Source organism: Triturus cristatus, chromosome 1_2 (assembly GCF_964204655.1).
Source record: "Triturus cristatus chromosome 1_2, aTriCri1.1, whole genome shotgun sequence".
Taxonomy (NCBI): Eukaryota; Metazoa; Chordata; class Amphibia; order Caudata; family Salamandridae; genus Triturus; species Triturus cristatus.
In genome coordinates this window covers 294,429,708-294,450,944 of record NC_140580.1, presented here as the reverse complement: position 1 = coordinate 294,450,944, position 21,237 = coordinate 294,429,708, and the positions used below count along the sequence as shown (strand labels likewise).

The 21,237-nt window shown below is 47.4% G+C and overlaps 1 protein-coding gene across 2 annotated transcripts in view; it reads left to right on the top strand.

The window, feature by feature from the left end:
• NUDT13 (nudix hydrolase 13) overlaps positions 1-21,237 on the top strand; it is a 620,793-nt gene that overhangs the window by 202,037 nt on the left and 397,519 nt on the right. For both annotated transcript variants that reach the window (XM_085603801.1, XM_085603802.1), the window contains exon 3: positions 10,519-10,658. In XM_085603801.1, coding sequence (XP_085459927.1) covers positions 10,519-10,658 — 140 coding nt within the window. The remainder of the gene's footprint in view (positions 1-10,518; positions 10,659-21,237) is intronic.

Here is a 21,237-nt window from a genome sequence, read left to right as displayed (position 1 = left end):
AGGGTTTTCTATTCATAATTGCTATTTCTTGTTTCTTGTTTGTGTTATAGATCAAAGCTATGACTCACTTAAGTTGTGATCAACTTGAGTGCACCTTGGTAATGTAGGAATAAGAAGGGCAATGGAGCCAGGGAATGGTTTGGGTTTTGGGTTTTGTTTCTGTTGTTATTGTTGCATGCTTCAAATACCGCCCCTGACACACTCAAGCTAAAACAAAAATCACAGAGGTGTGTTTCATTATCTGGGATTTCATTTATCAAAAGATAATAGCTGCAGAGACCGCCTAGGAACAATGTTTTTAGGATAGCAGAGCCAGTATAATGTCTTGTTAGGATGTGAAGCTCATGCAAACACACACAAACGTCTAATTGAGAGTGAATTAAGGAAGTTTCGCATTTTTGCAGGATTATTAGGTAAAGGAAAGCGCTTTTTATGGTGCTTTTCTATGTAACGAAAACAGGAGCAAAAAAGATAGATTAAAATGTTTTGGGCATCTCAGCTCCAACCGTTCAGAGCTTTGAGGGTGAGAAAGTCCACCAGTATCCAATACTTCCCTTTTTCTTGTGTGACTGGAAGCCTTTTCACAGAAAACGAAACGATTTCGAATGAAAGAATCAAACAAAATATTTATAAAATGTCTCTTTTGTCCCAAACCTAAATATTAGTGTATGTGAAGATGGGGTGGTCGCTCCTCTTCGGTAGCGGCTGCTAAGCTATGGAACTCCCTGCCCACCTTTATCTCCAACACGGACTCTTATCTAGTTTTTAAAAAGCATCTAAAAACCTGGCTTTTGCTCATCCCAGATGGCTGTAGATGCTCTTCTTCTATGTCTCTTCTGTTTTTGCCTGTTTCAGCGCCTTGACACCCTCGGGTATAAGTTCGCTCTACAAGTAATATCCTATCTTATATAGTAAGTGTGGACATTTTTTTTTAACTGTCCATTCAAATACTATAAAATAAAACTAAGGGAAACAGAAGAATCCCATACTTTTCTGGCAGTAATCATTTGAGTTTTGAGTTTCTAGACAGGGAGAATAAAGCTTACAACTGCTGGCATACTTATTAGGGGTTTCTACTCAATGGTTCAAGAGATTTCTGATTTTCTTCTGTGTACCCTATTTCTGTGGCTTTTTGAACTAGGCACTCCCTTTACGAAGTATTTATTTTTCCTTAGGAAAATATTTTCTAAGTTTCAAGCATTTTTGGGGGACGTGGTGGGGAGGGGGTCACAACCAGGTACCCCAAACTGTTCCAGAAATCAATCTCACATGTAAATGAACATTTATCCAGCTTGGGGTAGTCCCAATGGAAGAAAGCCTTTCACCCAGCTCCCAAAAACTGGTTAGTGATGGAAAAAAGTTGGGTAGGAGTGTGATGGGAGCAGAACCAGAGGTCGGGCACCACAGAGAGATCCTCAATACAGTTAACCGAGTATATATATCCATTTCTTACATGAGCCTCCCTTATACCTTTTAATAAAGTAATATGTAGTAAAAAAAATTGTACATGTTCCCAAAGAAGCTCAGAGTACTGCAAAGCAACTTGTCCCTTACCTGTAACTGACCTGACACAGTGCTGCTCTTCCACATCTTAGAATCATTTCAGCAGTCTCCACCTCTGTGAATACATTTACGATTTGCCCTCATATGTCACCTTAGGCATTGAACTTCATGCTCATGTTGGTGCCAGCTTCAGTACCCCCTTACCTCTTGTGTCCTCGACCCATGCTCTCCTTCATTCTCCCAGATGGCCACTTTTTGCCCCCGCTGGTGTTCCCGTTACCTCCCACGTTATACATTTTGCTTCCACTATCACGTTCCCCCAACTTATGATTGAGGCTCTTCTCTTTTACTACCCTACTTTATCACATCCACTCCATTGGGGTGCCCGACAGGTTTAAGTTAAGATCTTACACTATCCTACTCCATACTTGTAAGCGTCCTCGGACTCGTGACTCGATTCCAGATGTTCTACACTCTTTGGATTGTATCTGTATGACAATGTATGCTCATTTTGTCTGTTTAACAGCTTTCATACGTCATTTCCTCTTCCAAAGTTATCATGTTATGACTGGCTATCGTCTCCATTTTTCCCATGGTGCATGATACATTGTAACCATACCCTACCTTTTTTTTATATTGAGAAAAAAACCCTCAAAATTATTTAAAAAAAGAGGAATTTAACTTCATAACCAGCAGCTCATTGATGTGCTGTAGTCCCGGCCTTCTCCACTGCTTCGCCACACTTTAGTTTGAGAAGGCTAGTGATACTCCACTTGTGTTGCTTGAACTACAATCTCTCTTTCTGCCCTGCTGCCGAGCTCAGCAATCCCCATACCACTTCTCACCTTGCCCCACTTCTCACTCTCTGTCAGAAATATACTTTGCATCAGATGTCACATCAGCCACTGTGAACTCCCTGCATCTCTCCTTCCATTTCGATGAGGTGCCTGGCCATTGTTACAAGGACATCGTCAATAGTGATCACTTGCTCTTCCATTCGGAAGAACTACTTTCCATTATAATAATTGTTTTCTCTTTTATTCCTCTCTTGACTTCATTAGGAAGCATGTCTTCAAATTCTTTTGTGATTTGTTGAAGAACTGCCTCACTCATGCCAACACTTGCAGTTCCCCATCACAATGGCATGCTGATGATAAAACAATTAAGTATTTGTGCTTCTTGTGCCCAATCCATAATATGATCAGACCACAAGTTTGCTGCTCCCTGTGCGAGAACTCATTCCCCAGGCTGTCTTCTTTGTCACAGTCCTTGGGTGGTGGGAACTGTATGACGTCTGGGTCTCTGGTTTGCTGTTCACTACTTGGATGGTTTATTGATTGCCTCTTTCCAGTGTCTTCTCCCTGTCTTCTCATGGTCCGTTCTCCAGCTTCCTAGATACAAGAGTTCAGCACTATCTTGAGCTACAGATGAATAAATTGGGAAAGGTGACTTTCTTTTTCTCCTGGCTGCCATAAATCTTCATGTCCTCTCAAATTGGACCACTGGTTCACAGGTGGGTCTTGCACCGATGCATATCATCGACAAGCTGCTCAGATTCTCCCTTTTTTCAGCCGGGGCCTAAAAGGGTGGAATCACATGCAAGCTCTCTAAACCCCAAACCTCTCAGCAGACTAGCGTGCTTCACCTCTGAAACACATATTTCTAACCACAGTACAAATAATGCCCAGGCCACATCTCACACTTACCTAGACTGGTCCTCCGACCAGTCTAAGGCCCTTTTGGACCCGGCCTCGATGCCACGCCTCAGTCTTGCGCTCCTTCTTCTCTCTCTTTGTGCCCGTTTCCCAATTTTAACCTATAAAAGATAACAAACGCGCTCAATTTTGTGAAGAGTATGTGCTGTTAATCCAGATCGGTGGTGCTAGTAGGTTGATCCTCCTGAGAGCAAGGATGGATATAGAATAATGATAGCGCTATCCTCCGCAGAGGGGCGTCCCCCTTTTGCACTCCAGCATGCTATGTATGCATTTCATTAACTAGCAAACGAGTTTCTTTAAAGTATCAATAAAGTTTTATTTACTTCGAACTGTAGTTTGTACGTTTCCCTTATTATTTTCTTCAAAACAAATCAAGTTCATTTCACTGTGATTAATATATACTTGTGTTGTCCACACATTGTTTTCATCTTGCGTCGCTTCTAGATGTATTACAATTGATCATTAGCCCAATGCATTTCGGGCCATAGAACCTTCTTCAGGGGAAATATTTCTGAAAAATGAAAATGTGGAAAACAATGTACTTATCAGTCAAGGCACTGGATTTAACCTATTGTGATTAGAGCTATATTTTAATGAAGTACGTGTTGTTAATAGCTTCAAATGCGCTGTATGAAAGAATATGACATAACTGAAAAAACAGATGACCGTGTGTTAAGAGTGATCAAACTAGTTGGCAGTCAAAATAATCAATTCCATTTTACCACGTGGTGCACATTTGAAAACAATCTGTGTTTAAAATTAAAAGACATGCATGATTGGGGTGAAGAAATTGTCATAGCCGAAAAAGATCAACTCGGTTGTACCACAGGGTGCGCGTATGTAGTTGAATTGAAGAAAGGCGTGCATTAGTAAAAGAACAAACATTGAAATGCCCAAAAGAAAGATGGCATAAAGAGAAGTATTCAGTGTAATCGCAGTGAGTGAATTACTTACTGCGCGCGTTGGGTAAGCAAAGATCGTAGAAATGAATCATCTGTAAAACGGTAGAGAATTGTTAAATGGCCTGAAGAACGAAATCAGTAAAATACTAAACGCTCCTCTCTATGCTATAGAGAGCTTACCTAATAATACCAAGGAAAGATTCAAGCGGTGGTGAATGCCGTGTGAACTTCTGTAGAATGCGAAAGTGAAAAGGTATGACTCTATATGCTGATGTCACGGTGACACGCGACTATAAAATACGGTCTATCAAAAAATGCGAAAAAATGTAAAGAAATATTTATACTACTTGGTCGAATACCCAAGTGTATGAATGGTGAAATGAGACTATATGAATGATCTGTTTTTGTGATCAAATTTCCACTTCCCACTCTCTCTCTTTGTGCTCATTTTTCTACTCTCTACTTTGTGCCTCTTTTTCCCTTTTTTTCTTGCCTGTTTTTTCTTCACGCCCGTGACTCCTGTGCTTTCCTGCCTCCCCTGTCCTGAGCTTTCTGCACCTCCCAAGCTCCTTACCTGCATCTCTTCTCCTGCCTTCCACACCCCGCCCTCTCTCTTCCTCCCATCCAGGGCTTACTTAATCACAGCTAACCCAAAGGCAAGCCCGGTGCCATGGACCCTGGTATGACCAAGTGTCATCGTTACACAGCCTCCAGCCTGCACACACTCAACACCGGCCACTGCCACATCAGTTGCTTCCGAGCCTCACCTCACTCTACAGTAGGACCTTTTTCGTGCACACACTGCCATTTCACCTGCACCAACACTCAATCCCCTCGCGCCATACATGCTTCACCCCATCTGGCATACATGTTCTTCAATACCAGATCCCGCCGCAAACACACCAACGAGATCTGGTACACCATTGTGATGCACTCCCCGGACATCATCTTCCTGACAGAGACCTGGCTAAACTTCACATCGAAGACCACCATTGCTGCAGCCATTCCAGCGGGCTACAAGATCTCGCGCCCAGAGAGACCGGACAAACCTTGAGGAGGACTCGCCGGCAAACACAATGACTCCATCACCTGCATCACCTCCACCACAACCTTCATGGAACACATGCACGTCTGACTTCAGACCGCACCTTCATCAAAGGCACCCAAGCTTACCGACCACCCGAACAATTCGCCACCTTCAGCAATCTCCTCAGAGACTTCTTCGCCCCTGTTGCATTCAGTGCAAACAAATTTGACCTCACTCGGCAACCTCAACTTCCATCTCACTAACCAAAAAAATCCTAACTCCACGGCCCTTACATTTTCTGGTAGTGAAAAACTCACAAATTGGTTGTTCACTACTGTGAGGCCTACCTCTCCAACAGGATAACTTTGGGTAACCTTATTACATTTAATAAGTGCTAACTTTTCTTTTGGAGTCGGTAGAAAAGTCTTATTTGGTGCCTCAGAAATTTTAATTTAAAATCCTCTTTAATGGTAAACTCAAATTTTAAGTCACAATTCTGACAATGCCACTTTTAGAAAGTTGTCATTTTCTTGTCCTAACCATTTGGTTCGTGCAACCTGTTCCTGGGTCATAACTGGGTGTAGATGTCAGTTGGCCTTTGTGTATTCCTCCCAGGCAGCTACACAATAGAGGGACTAGGTGTTACTGAACGGGCCATGTCAAACAGGACGGGGGATGGAGCTGTGAGTATCCCCACTTGCACTTCAAAAAGCTGTGCCCTGCTCTCTGTGCCTTGCCCCGCTGAAACTTTATCTTCTCAGACATATTCTTTCAAAATTTCTTCTAAGTCTGAAGGTAAGTATAGACCAATCCCAATCTGCTTTCTGTGTCCGCTTCGTGCTCCATTGAAGTCTGCACCAACTTTAGACTTTGCTCGGTCTCGCGCGACTAGGTGTTCATGCTTGATGCTTTGATCTTTTAGGTGCTATTTTTCACTTTAAACTTTAAAACTTCTTAACTCTTTTTCTGCTGATTGGATTGTTGTCATTTTGGTTTCAAATAATGTATTCAATTTTACTCTACTTTCTAAAATGGTTTGGGATTTTTCTTGTGCTGTGTTTTCACTTAATTACTGTTTGTGTGCCACATAAATACTTTACCCATTGCCTCTAAGTTGAGCCTGACTGCTTTTGTGCCAAGTTACCAGAGGGTTAAGCACAGGTTCATTTTGTGAATTTTTGTGGTTTACACTGACAAGGATAGTGGCTGTTGCTTGAATAGGGTTTCACCCCCCTCAACCCAATGTCTCACACTACAAACCGAAATAAGATGCAGAATAACTTCAAACAATTATCTTTTGAACACCAACTTTTATTACTTTTGTTCTGAGGGATGCAAATTACAAAGGATTGTATTAATCAATGTAGTGGTCATGGAGAAAGCAAGACCACCATCTCGATATACCGTGAGGACCCCAAACCCCCAGGAGAGTGTAGATGGCAACCTCTGTCTTTTCCATGGACTGCTATCGTTAAGTGGAAATTGAAATGAAAACAAAACCAAACACTGAAGAATGGAAACAGAGGGAATACATAACAGAATTGTCACATCAGTTTCATAGAATTAACTCAATTGACTAACAGCAGGCAGGGAAACTTTCTAAACACCATGCCCAACAGAATGGAACTGGAGCTGAAGCCACGTCAGCATTCAAGAACAAAAACTCTTAGTTTCTTTTTTTCCCCCTTAGATTCACAAATTTGTATTCGATTTTAATGAAACAAACTGAAAAAACAGATACATATGAGTTATTACAGTCTCATAGTTTCATTGAACAATATTAGATATGCAGACTTCGGGATGTAATGGATTTCAGGATCCATTATGATCAAAATCGATGTCTGTAGAGGCTCCTCTGGTGAATGGACTTGTGTCCCTTCTATAATTAATAAGTGAGAAGGGAGAGAAGAGAGAAATATTAGGAAAAAGTAGTGCGGGAGCAGGGGTTAAGAAGCCTGGTCCGAGTGCTTCTTGAAAGCCCATCTGAGTGTGTATTGTGTAAACCTAAGTGATATAAGTACCTGCTGTGAATATCTGTCAGTGAAATGCAGTGTAGATGGCTGGCGGGGTGGTACTACGTACTAGTTGTAGAGTATTATAGTTTATGTCAGTGGTGTTTGTATCTGTGAGTCTCCAATATGTCCATAGTATTGACCTTTGCAACTGTAGGTCTAGTTTGAACCATAGTTTACATGGGGAATTCGTTTTGAAGTCTTTGTTACAAATGATGTTGTCTGCACTTCTTGAACAACACACTCAGGCCCACCAAGTGTGATAGGATACGTTATTGCAGTTCTTTCATTCTCATAGGATAGATTTGATGTCCAGTATTAGGAGCAGGTCCGTTACCATAGAGCTCGTGCCTAGAGCAATAGTGATGAGTTAAAGTGGGATATCTTTTTGAAGTATCTCGTTGATTGTCTTGTCCATATCATCTCAGAGTGGTTTTGAATGTTTACACTTAAAGAGCATTTGTTCTAGGTATCCTGTGGTTTCTCGGCAGGACTGCAATTGTCCGACTTTAGGAGACCAGGTTTGAATCATTCGTCCGGGGTCCAGAAGGGTCTGTGAATTGTCTAAAGTAATATTGATCTAGCAGAGGTGACACCTTTGTCTTAGTTGCAAATTTCCTTATGTGTTTTCGAGGCTGATTGCTTGTTTTTTATATATCAAGTTAATTTTTATAAGGGACTCATTTTCCAATTTCATCTTCATTGTTGACAGTGACAATTTGCTACGTTAAAGGTATGTGTATTATTCATCTAATTCTATGCATTGCTCTTCCTCTGGTCTCTGTCCTGTGCCCACCTTAGGTCAGTCAGGCAGAAAGACCTGCATGTCAGTTGTGCCATGCCCCAGTGCATCCATCATTACTCCACTTGGTAATGGGCATGAAATGAAATATAGACTGCACTCCAGCCTAGATAATATAGTGTGCTAGGCCACTCCATCCCTTTGGCCTGCATGCAGAGTGCATTATGGTTATATTGTGTTGGAAAACCAAAATTAGCAAGCATTTTCAAAGCAAGTAGGTCTAGGTTTAATGTGGTAACACAAGCAGCATAATAAGACCATTAAAGCTAGAACAAAAACGAGAGGCAGGCTATATCAAAAGTTCTATTAATTTAATTACAAACTTGTTTTGTTTGTGGCAAATAAAGGTTTGACGCTACCAGTTTCAAGCTAGCCTGGCTGATGAGGGGTGATGTACCGAAACCGGTCCCAGGATGCTTGTTTTCCGGTCCAGGGAGGACCTGGCATGGCAGTTTGGGCTAGACTGTTCCCATGGGGCACAACGTCAAGGCTGATCTGCATATGGCTGGGACCTAACTGGAATGGCGTGGCGATCAAAACAACGATGGATTAAACCCAAATCTGTGACTGGGGGTGAATGTTTGACAATGTTCGAAATTCCATCTGTCATCTTTTTGTGTTGCATTGATGGCAAGTGAACCTTCATTACACTAATTATTTAGTTTCTATAGCATAGAAAGAAAGCAAGGACTAATAAAGCAGCCTTACCACGCAATATTCGTCCAACATGCAAGCAAAATGAGGACTGTATTGGAGACAAGGGAACCTTCAGAATAGAAGCCTTTTGTTGCTATCAAAGGAGAGGAAACATCAATACATGGTTCCTGTGGCAATTATGAGCAGTTACTGAGAGGAATAGGCAGTCGGGTTAAAGGCAAATGGTGGATAGGAGACCAAGGAGGGCACATAGGGTAAGCAAAGTGGGGCGGGCAGGAGAAAGAAGAGGATGGATAGCGCATAAGGAACACATGGAAAAGAGAATAACAGGAGGGAGTAACGAGAGATGGTGGTGGGAATAGGAATGAGGAACATACATGGTAAAGGAAGACAAGGAGATGAGAGGAAGAGAAGAACGAGAGGTGGTGGTAAGCTGATGGAACAAGGAGCACACAAAAACGAGAGAGGAGCAGAAGGGAGAAAGGAAGAGCGAGAGACATTGGACTGACGGAAGAGAGCCAACAGGAGAAGACCGAGAGGCCTATAGTTGTAAAGAAGTCCTTCATGGCCTTCTGTGCAAGCTCTGCATTGGAGGTGGAAAGATACACCATAAAAACCACTAGCATTCGGAGAAACAGAGATAGTCCTCCTCTTGTGAACCAAGATGTGAGTTGCAAAGTCTTGAGTCTATGGCTGAAAGAGGATGATCAAATAGCCATTTGTTGAAAGGGATGGACCTTGAGCCAAAAAGTCTGTTTGGACAGATGTACTAACAACTCATAACTAAAAACTGCAGTGAATCTCATTGGGATCTAGACGTTAATGGCCGGCTCGGTTTGACAATTCTGTGAGCTCTACTTTCACACTAAATGGAAAGTCCAAACATTAAGCCTTTTAGATACCCAGGCAGATTCACCAGAGGAATATAAACAGTGGTACAAGCCACACTTTTAAACTCCATAGTGGGTGTTATCATCAGCCTACATTCACAAATGCTGATACAGGAACCCTTAAAAGTAGGCACTGGCGAAAATTCCATTCTGCTCGGGGAAATTGCGATAATTTGACATTTTCTCGTTCCGCGGAGAGCGCGAAAATGTCAAAATTTCCGCAATCCGCATCTTACCGGAAATGTTGTTCTTGCTCACACTGTTAAAAAATACATGCGCGCGCGCGCGATCGCCTTACCTGAAACCCCGCGTTCGCCGACAAGTTTTCCCGATCCGGTCGCGTTCTCCACGAGATGTTGGATTGTTGGTAGCCATTTGCGCTGTCTCGCGACAGTTCGCGCCCGCATTAACGTCATTTGTCGCGCGATCACGTCTTTCGTCGCGCGATCACGTCTTTCTTCTCGCAATCATGCACCGCGAGAATATAAGATGCTTGAAATCTCGAACACGTCATTCTCCACCGCGAGCGAGAGCGTGAGGACACGGGCACATCATATCGAACGCGAGCGGGCGGGACAAGTGAAAACAAGATGGCCGCGCCCGTGATCAACCGCATGGGTAAGTTGGCGAGCCGCGATCACGCAGAAAATACCGCGAACGGGCGGGAAAAAAACTTCTGCGTCTTCGCGATATTTCTGCATGTTTGCGGAAATTTTTAACATTTTCGCGATATTTTGCAAAAGTGAATTTCGCAAATTCCGCCCACCCCTACTTAAAAGTGTGTTAATACCACCAGATGTACTTAGATCAAAACAAACCAAGAAGTGGCCGAATGTCCATGTGGGTGTTTTTGTCCACCTGTATGTGCCGAAAACTACTCACAAAATATACAGCCTCTGGGACTTGTTTCAATAAGCAGTGAGCAGTGTCATATTTGATATTTTTTGGAATGTTTCTTTTCACGGAAATAACTCACGCACCTATTTTATTCACGATCTTCATTACAGACACCTGTTTGAGTTAAAGGAAGAGGACGAAGCTTGTCGACGAGCCCTAAGTCGGGGAGCGTTTTATCTCTTTCACCGCCTCACCCCTTTCCTCGTTAAAGTGGGAAACAAGTATTCTGCACCACAGATTTATGGCAAAGGTAAGCAGGCCTTTGAAGCTAATACGGTTATGAACATTGTGGACACAGTAGGCAGAAATAGCAGAGACCGCAGATGTTTAAAAAGAATTTGTACGGAGGAAAGTGTTTTTTGTAATTATTCTAAAGCAGGACAAGTAGCTCGTCTTTGACGCAAATATATTTATATTGTGAGTTTAAGAGCTTGTAGTATGATTTGTTGGGAATCAATATAAAAGTTTGATATTTTTATGATATATCATAATAGTGAGACACTTGTTCTTAAAATGTGTGTAGAGTGTGATATAGAGTTGATATATTTGTTGATCTCTTCTCCTTTGGAAAATGCAGTTTTTTTTTTTAATTGACTATAGGGCTCAAGAGATGTTAAGTCTATTCCCAACGGGGGCGGACTCTCTGTAATAAACCCCCAGTCGCGTCGCCGCATCAAATACAAATTCAGCTCTTTAATCTGCTATTAAGGTAGCACACTAGGTTCCGCCTGCTGTACATTGCTGCTCACTTCCAAGTAGGACTTTGGAGGGAAGCAACCCCATGTTGCTCCAGTTCAGCAGGCTCCTATATTGGCCACAACATGGTAACTCGCAAACATTTCACGGGGGGCCATAAAGTACTATCTGTGGCATGTCCAAGGGCTGCACCTATGCCAGCAATGCTAGGGTCGGGGGGATGAAAGGTGGGAGTAGGGGGACACGAAGCAAATGCATGGTGTGGACAACAAACCGGGCCTTCATGTGACATCTGCCTGCTACCTACCCTCTATTCTCATGCACCAATAATTAAAAGCAAACCATTAACTTCTAATGTAAAATGTGAGAGGGAAAGAGATACTCATCTGGTGGCTGAATTGCAAAATTGAAAACCTGGTACCCGTCCTGGCTTTCCCACTTGACTTAATTGTGTGATCCTAGGCAATTGGTTAATTTCACCTTTTTTTTTTTTTTTTAAACCGTTTTTATTGCAGAATCACAGGATCATCACTGTACATACATTACGGGTCTGCGCCTCAATCCCCTGTGCCAAATTTCCGGCAGGCCAGGATATCTTCGTACACAGCTTATTAGCCCACATCCCGGAGGCCGGGCAGCGTCAACAGGATGGACAGTGTCCCCGAACGATCTCAGCGGCTAATGACTTTAGCTTACTTCCAGGACGTCCACGTTCTGCTTTGAAATGTTTTCTCCCCCCCCCTTCTCCCCAACTAAACCCATCCCCCAATCCGAACCCCGAGTGCCCTCGCCCTCCCTCCCCACCCCAACAGTGCTATCATCGACGCCTGGCGGAGGCTCGAATAAATGAGTTTGGGTACTTTTGTGTCGTATTTACCTATCTACTGTGTGTGTGCGACTGGAGTAGCCCGGGGGCTGCCCTCCCCGTCCGATGGGACCCCTCCGTCTTCAGTCTCACTGTTGCCCAGGGCCTGCACCATCACCTCCCACGCTGTGGCCGCCTCCAATGCCTTATCATCCTCCCTACGGCTCGCTAGCTGGTACCTAAGTGTGCTTTCGCTCGCCGCCCACCTCTGCAGCTCCTTAAGCCATCTCTTATGCGTGGGGCCCAACTTTGATTTCCACAGTCTCGTCACTTCCCTTTTTGCTAAGAGGAGACCCATATCTATAAATTTACTCGTGGTTTTGTTCTTGGGAGTGTGTGGGAACCAGTGCAGAACGCAAACTGCTTTACTACAGTGCATCTCCCTGTCTGTCACCTCAGTCAGCGTCTCGCACACAGCCTTCCAATAATCACTCAGGCGGGGGCAATCCCACAGCATGTGGCCGAGCTCCGCTCCAATCGTGCCGCACCTAGGGCACGCCGCCTCCTCCGCCCCGAAATATTTCCGAATTTTGCCCGGAGTAAGGTAAGCCCTGTGGAGGACATAGAAGTGGATCAGTTGGAAGCGGGCATTTCTCGTACTCTTTCTGGCCCTTCTAACCAGGCCCGCCCACGTAGCATCGGGAACCTCTGTTTGGAGATCTTCTTCCCATTTGTCTTTCAGGGCTGTCAGTGGTTGTAATGTTTCGCTCAGCATTCTGGAGTAGAGACAGGTGACAGCCTTGCGGGTGCCCGCCGACATCATAGCGTATTGGCACGCCGCGGACGTAGGAGGCTCGCGGAGCCCCTCCCCCCAGTACTCTCGCATCGCCCCAGTCACCGCCGCGTGCAGCAGGTAGTCCCCCCGCGGAAGATCGAACCGCTCCCGCAGCGCTTGATAAGGGAGCAATTCTCCCTCCTCGTATAAATCGCCCAGCATTTGGAGACCCGCCTCCTCCCATACTTGTAGGCTCGACCAATCTCCCCCGTGCGGGAGCGCTGTCACCATACCCAACGGGATCTCCGGCGCATATGGGCGCCCCCCCCCCGCCCTACGCTGCGATCGATTCCAGCAGTGTCGGAACGTCTGTTCCTCCATAGTCAAGTCCCTAAGGACCAGACGCTGCTGCAGTGTAATATATGCCAACACATGGCGGGGAGTGCCCCCCTATTGGTTAATTTCACCTTGCCTCCTATTTCTTCATTACCACAAATGAGAGCCACTTAAGATATAAGCGTTCAGGATGTGTGTGTACAAAACCTTCCCTTGTGTTTTAATTAAGGCTCCCTGTTTTCCGTTTTTACAGATTTTTACAGATAAATACAGATGGAAAACCAATTACTTTCTTGTCTGTATTTATTTTTAAATGTGGAAAAAACGGAAATTGGGTGCCTTTTGAGTGATTCTAAATACACTTTGACATGACTGCCAAGTCAATAACTTTGTGGATTGATAGGTAAGGGGGTGAAAAAAGAAAATAATTTTAGTAAAGAGGCTTAAACAGCAGTAGATAGGCACAAGGCTGATACTGAAATGTGCATATTTCATATAAGTGCATTGATTTACCTTCAGCAGATGTTCATATCACTGAAACCTGGAAGGCATTCAAGTATGACAGAATATTTATTGGTTAAATAAATGCGGAAATATACCAGTTTCAGCTTTATTTTTTTCGCAAACCCCATAATAAATATGGATAAATACAGATAAAGTTGGCAAAAAGTAAATATGGATAACTACAGACGGAAAAGTAAAAAAAAAAAATACCATAAAACTGGGAGCCCTAGTTTTTTTTTTTTTTTTTTTGAAAATGTTATTGAACAATAAATCAATTACAAGCATGGGCCTACAACCACCAGGGCCGGCCGCTAGATTCAGACAGGATCATACAGATGTTAAGGCAGTAGTCGACTCCCGGGGCCCAGCCCCGTACATGGCTCCGGATAGTCCTAGGGAAGCAGGATACATAGGTTTAACATAAATAACAAATAAAAACAAAAGGCGAGGCGTAAGGGCAAAAGATGTGGGTCAGGCTACATCCGGGGGACTCTACTTCAGACCTTCAAATAGCTATCGGGAGAAAGGAGTACTGATAGGTCGGGGGGGGGGGTCACGGGAGAGGAACGTCTATATTCGGTTATTCAAAAAGTCGCAAGGAACCATCAAGGGTCAGGGGGACAAAGCAATATCGGTGTCCACTAGGGGGGGAATACAGATACCCCCACGATACGCGTTCCATTGCCCCCAGATTCTACCCCATGCCCCCGGTTTACCACGAGCCACATACACAGTCTTCTCCCTGAACATGCACCAGTCCATGTTCTCCTTCCATACGGACACGGTGGGAGGCCGTTGGGAACCCCAAAGCTGCGCTATATCTCTCTTGGCAATCATGTTCCCCAGGGCCGCCCACCGAGTCTGAGCCGCGTTATAATCATTGGGCTCCCTCACATTCAGGACACAGCGACGCACCTCCGGCAGCAGCACAACCCCGGTGACTTGTCCCATGACCACGTGAACCCGGCGCCAGTATTCCGCCACCTCGCGACACTCCCAAAGGATATGGAGAAAGGTGGCTCTGAGTCCACATCCCCGCTTACAGAGCCCGTCTTCAGAAAATCCCATCGAGACCAAACGGGGACCCGTCACATACACCCGGTGGAGAATCTTGAGTTGGACCAGGCGGAGACGGGCTGGAATGGCCACTTCCTTGGGGGACGACAGTGCGGACTGCCAGTCCTCGTCGTCCAGTTCCACCCCATCCCCCGTCCACGCCTCCCGGAGGCGCACCAAGAGGTCAGCCCGATTATTGATAAGTTTTTTATAAATTAATGAGATAGTACTGTCGGGGACATGACCATCGAGTATGCGGTCCTCGAGGGGCGAAGAAGCCGGGATCTTGGTCCCCTCCCCAAAAACAGAGAGCAGGGCGTGCCGAATCTGGGCGTAGCGGAAGAACTCCCTTTCCGTAAGTTCGTATTCGCTCTGGAGCGCCGCGAATGTTTTAACCGCACCCTTAGTCCATAAGTCTCCCACTCTACTAATGCCAATCGTGTCCCAACGTTCAAACCCCTTCGTTGTCCAGAGGCTTCCCAGGCGGTCGGAGGCAAACAGAGGAGTGGCACATGTTAATCGCTCACTCCAGCCCAAGGCTACATTGGCCGCCTTCCAGATCCGTACCGCAATCTTAGTAGGGCCCGTAAGGGTCCGTCCAGCCGAGCTGGAGTAAAGTGCCCTGTTATAGTTTCCGCCGGGAAGCAGGAATTTATCCATCTCATACGCCGGATTCAAGCCAGGCGCATACGTGGCATGGTTAATGGCCGATAGCTGTGAGGCCCAATAATACCTGCGAATGTCGGGAAGCGCGATGCCCCCGTCGTACCAGGGGAGAGTAAGCTTTGCCAGAGCGATACGCGCCCGTCCGTCCCACACCAGTCTTCTCTGCAGGCTCTCCACCTCCCGAAAGTAGGACACAGGAATAACATCGAAGGAGTTCTGAAGTGCATAGAGAAATCTGGGAAGGGACATCATTTTAAACAGTGCTGCCCGACCCAGCGGGGACAAGGGCAGCTTACACCACCGAGCCGTGTCCTCCCTCAGACGCCGAAGTGGAAGCAGGAGATTCTGCTCATAGCGAGCCACCGGGTCCATCGAGACGTATATTCCCAAGTATTTAAAGCCGGACAGAGATAATTGGATCGGAAGCCGAGGCGGCAAGAGAGGAGGGTCACCGGAGATAGGATAGACACAGGATTTAGACCAGTTAATCGTTAGACCCGAATTTCTCCCAAAGGAAGTCAGAACATCAAAGAGAACATCAAGCGACTGCCGCGGCGAGGTGAGATACAGGAGAATATCGTCCGCATACAACGAGACCCGATCCTCGAAGCCCGGGGCCCACCGGATCCCTCTGATCGAGGGCTCCCAGCGGAGCCAAGCGGCGAGCGGCTCCAAGGCAAGAGCAAAGAGCAGAGGGGACAACGGGCACCCCTGCCTCGTACCCCTACCGAGAGCGAAGGGCCGTGAGACCCGCCCATTAACTACCACCTGAGCCATGGGTCCCGTGTAAAGAAGCTTCACCCAGCCAAGAAATCCCTCCCCAAAGCCGAATTTGGTCAAGACAGCCCAGAGGAATGGCCACTCGATGGTATCAAAGGCCATCGTGGCGTCTAAAGAAACCAGCACGGCTGGTTCGGAGAGGTACTCCGCCCTGGCGAGGGCGCCGTGAAGACGCCGCAAGTTAAGAGCGGTGTTACGGTGAGGGATGAAGCCGCATTGATCCGGATGAATCAAATCGCAGATGACGCTCAACAAACGATTGGCAAGGACTTTAGCCAGGATTTTAGGCTCTGCATTTAGCAGTGAAATAGGCCTGTAGGAGGCACAGCGATCTCGTGGCTTACCGTCCTTGGGGATCACGACTATCGTAGCCAGACGCTGGTCGTCAGGAAGGGAGCCTGCCTCAAGGGACTCCTGAAACATACGACGGAGGAAGGGCGCGAGTTTATCCGGGCGCAACTTATATAATTCAATAGGCAGCCCGTTGGGACCCATCGCCTTGCCCGAACGAAGGGACCGAATCGCAGTTGCAATTTCATCTACAGACAAGGGGGCGTCCAGCTGCTCACGGTCTTCGGCGGACAGGCCGGGCAAAGCAATATCCCTAAGCAGAAGGCAAGAGTCCTCTTCATCCCTATCAGTCACCGGGGAGTACACGGCCCGGAGGTGGTCAGCGAAACATTCCACAATCTCACCAGGCTCAGTCACACACACTCCATCCGAGACACACAGCACCGGGACCACACGATTCACTCTCTCCTTCTTATCCAGCCACGCAATCAACTTTCCCGCCTTGTCCCCGGCCTCATACAATCGACCCTGCTGCTCCCTATACATCGTTTTGGCAGCGTCAGTGACAAGAGACCTGTATTCAAACTGTTTCAGGCTGAGGGCATGGAGCCCGTCCGGAGTGACACCCGTCTCCAAGGCCGACTCCAGCCCCGAAATGTCAGTCTCCAACTTCACCACTGCCTCACTCTTGAGCTTCTTAGCCACCACTATCTGGGAGAGGGCGTGTCCGCGGATTACGGTTTTAAAGGCTTCCCACAAGGACATTGCGGACGACACCGACCCCTCGTTTTCAAGGAAGTATTGGTCCATAGCCTTAACCAGGCTGTCGCGAGTCATAGGGTCTCGCAGGTACCACGGGTTAATAGGAGCAATCCGCCCTGCAGACCGCGGCTCGGTGTCAAAGAGCAGCCACAGCGGGGAATGATCGGAAATACCCCGCGCCAGGTGCCTAACCTCTCGAATCCGACCAGTCTGTGCCGCGGGCATAAGGAAATAGTCTAACCCAGAAAGACTCCCATGCGCCCCAGAGTGAAAGGTGTACTGACATTGGGTCGGATGCATTAATCTCCAACTATCCACCAGGCCGAAGGTCTCCAGCAGGCCACCAAGCCATGCCTGGGCAGCGGGGAGGGCCCTGGGTGGGTGACGATCCAGGTCACCCGAAACCACCGAATTAAAGTCCCCGCCCATAAGCAAAAGACCTTCCGGAAGTTCAAGCAGCATTCGACCCAAGTCAGCGAAGGTGGAGTTCTGGAGGCCCGGGGGGACGTAAACTGAGACCAGGGAAAGGGGCTGCCCCTCCCACCTCCCAGTCAGACACACATAGCGCCCTCTGTCATCCGAGATTACCCTAGTGATATCCAAAGGAAGTGAGGATCGCAGGAGAATGCCCGCCCCCCTGGAACCAGTTGTGAAACCAGAATGGGCCACGAGGCGGTATCCCCCCCTGTTCATTGCATGACAAACATTGCCAACCAGATGCGTCTCCTGGATAAACACCACATCAGGAGTCAGACGACGCAAATACTGCAGTACTACCCCCCGTTTGATACGATCCCCCAACCCATTGACGTTCCATGACATCAGTCTCAACCCGTCCCCCCCCATCCCCTCCAATAGATCAAAGGCCCCCCAGTCAGTAGCACAGTTCCCGAATCTGGATAAAAATCAATACCTCGCTCTGCGAACAAAAAACACACAGCAAAACAACCCCTCCCTCCCCCAACCCCCCCCAAATCCAACTCCCCCCACCCTGCACCCCTGCGGGCCAGAAAACCCCCCCAACTTGCAGTGTGCCTGTCGCCCTACTAACCCCATTCTACGAAAAGACCCCGGAGGAGGAAAGGGACCCGTCCCCGCCCGCCCCCCACACAGGTCCTAGTGAGACAAAATGAACAAAAGAAGTAAAACCCAGCTGAACAATGCAAAATGGCAAAATCAAGGACCAAAAGTCACTCCAAAGGGGACCCGTCACCTTCGGCGCCTGCAGAGGGCCCGGGACGGTCACCTCTGTCCGGCAGCGAGTCCAGCCAGTCACTCACGGCCACAGGAGAGTCAAAAAAGGCAGTCCGATCCTCATGTTCCACTCGGAGTTTTGCAGGGTAGAGCATAGAGTACTTTAGGCCCAGTTCACGGAGACGACGCTTCACCCCCTGGAATCCCATCCGCTGTTTCTGGACAAGTTGGGTAAAGTCCGGATAAAAGTTAATGGATGAGTTCTCATGACGAACCGGGCCGTGGACCCGTGAGGCCTGCAGAATCGCATCTCGGTCTCTATAGTGGAACAGTTTGGCCACGATAGGCCTCGGGGGGGCCCCCGGCCGTGGCCGAACGCCCGGAACTCGATGGGCCCGCTCCACAGCAAAGAACTTACTTAGGCCTGCAGGGGCCAACTGTTGGAGGATGAGGTCCTCGACCAGGAGGTCAACCGGGCGGCTGTCGGAGGACTCCGGTACGCCTATGACACGGATGTTGTTGCGTCGGGCCCGTCCCTCGAAGTCCTCCAGCCGCCGGGCCATCCGATCGTTGACCGCCTTAATGTCACCAAGCGCGGCCTGCAGGTCCGACACATCCGTACCAAGGGTGGAGGTCCGCACATCGAGAGCCTGAACCCTCTCGTTAGTTTTGGAGAGATCTGCCCGAATTAGGGTGACATCAATTGCCACCGTGTCGATTTTACGGGCCAGGGCCTCGTATTGCGTGGCGATGGTTTCCCTGATGCCATCAATGGCGCCCATGATGTCCTGCAGGGAAAGCTCCGGAGAGACGGTCGTGCCACCACCGACGGCATCCGGGGGGGGGCCGGTCGCTCCAGGGGACCCTCTGCCCTGAGTGTAGCGGTCCATGTTGTTGGCCTGGACCGGTCCCCCGCGGAGGGAGGCCTTAGTCTTACGCCCCTCGGGGCCCCCCTTGCCCCCCATGTGGTCACGGACACCGAAGGGGACCGCCGATCAAGAGTCGTAGGGGCACCGGCACCGCAGACCAGCGCCTCACCAGAGACCACAATATAGCGGTGCGGGGGGACCCAAGGCAATGGGCACACTAGTGGCAGGTGGAGACAAGGCCTCGCGCAGAGGCCAAGGAAACACCCCGCCACATCAAGTGCATTCGCAGGCCAGCCCCCCGAAGTCCGAAAGTGAAACCGAAAGTGGTAAAGCGGCCACTGGCACCGCACTGCAGCCGCTGTTGTTCAATTACGACACGGCTCCACGGTTCACCTTCGCCCCGGGCACCTCCGTCGGGTGGGTCCCAAAAGTTCGAACAACGACAACTCAGGATTCCCAGGTCCGATTCGAGTTCTGAAAAGAGATACGTGCTCAGCCGGTCTTCATCTGCCAGATTCCATAAACCACATCAGGATATTCTCAGGATATATTCCGAGGAGCAGCAAGGGTCCGGGGAGCCCTGTGCTCACGCGACCATCTTGGATGCGCGCTAGGCTCCTCCCGGGAGCCCTAGTTTTAATTAATAAACTATAATGTTGTTCCAATGATATAACAATCAAGGCTACACACAAGGTGCACCTGATAAATGACTTGCCTCTTGTTTCACCAATGGCGTTATTTTCAGAATGGGGGCGGCATGAATGTTTCCAAATTATGTTTGAGAAATATTACGGCTAATAAATGCCTCTCAATGCAGTGATCCAATCCGATCTACTAAGGTAAAACGCTCATGCATGTTAATAAAATTAACTCCCTGCAAACGTCGAAAAAGTTTATCATGTTTTTACTTGTTTAGTGCAAGATGTCTTTAAAACTAAAGGTGTTCCTAAAGATACGTTATTTAGTACACCTTCTTTTCTTCTTTACCACAACTTTAGTTGTTCCTGCTCTGTCAAGTGAGCAACAGCCCAGTGCTGCTGTTCACCAGGGGGCCTCAATTAAATGTCAGAAGGGCCGCATGTGGCCCCCGGGCCGTACTTTGAGTATCCCTGGGCCACACCGTCGCTCCCTTCTGTTAAGGTATGGCTCTGATAGGTATGGCGTGTAAAATAATGCGTGGTAATGGCTATGCGTGGTACCGGTAGACCCGTTGTAATAACCACGTTATAAAGGCCATGCGTGGTAGCGGCCGTGTTGTATTGGCTGTTTCCCCTCTGACAGTGGGAGCATCTCTGATGCCTGGAGATCAGTGCCGTCAGTCTGCTGTGTAGCACGGCACACCATCACTAGTTTAGCGGAGAAGGAAGACCTCGGTAATTAGGTCAGTTGTGAATCGCCAGCCTTAAGAGGCAGCTCCCCCGGTGAGCCACCACTTCTACCACAGAGGACATCGCACCTGACCTAAACTCCACCACCCGATGCCCAAAAACAGCCATGAGAACCCCACCTTGATCTGCCCTATAACTACCATTTCTCGCCAACTCTGAGGCCCATGATGCTGTAAGTGTATACATCTGCAGTGGTAAGCCTAGAGGCAGGCAAGCCACTAAAGTCTTGAACCAGGCTTGAGACGAATGCCTGTTTGTGGCTTAGCTCGAGGTCCTGTTGCACCCTCCTGCCCAAATAGAGCCAGGTTTTCATGTGTCTTTTGCATTAAATTAAAAATAAAGCATTATACTTTGTTGTAGAAAAAAGCGTGGAAGAAATACCTATTAAGTGGCTGAATTGTACAAACTGAAACCAAAAAATCTGTCATTAATCCCTGTTCTCCCGCTTGACCAAAGTGTGTGATCCTTCACAAATCTTTTATTTCTCTATTTTGTCTTTGTAATATATGAGAGCTCCTTGAACTTCGTTGAGTTTATGATGTGCACTGTGCAAAAAATGCTCTTGCTTTTGATTTAATAGACTATAATATTGCTAAATGGATATTAAGAATCTAGATCAAATACAAGGTGCACATTACAACTTACTTGTCTCAGTTCACTGGAGGTGGGCGAGCCAACAAATTAACAGGAAGAGCCAGAGCCGAGTC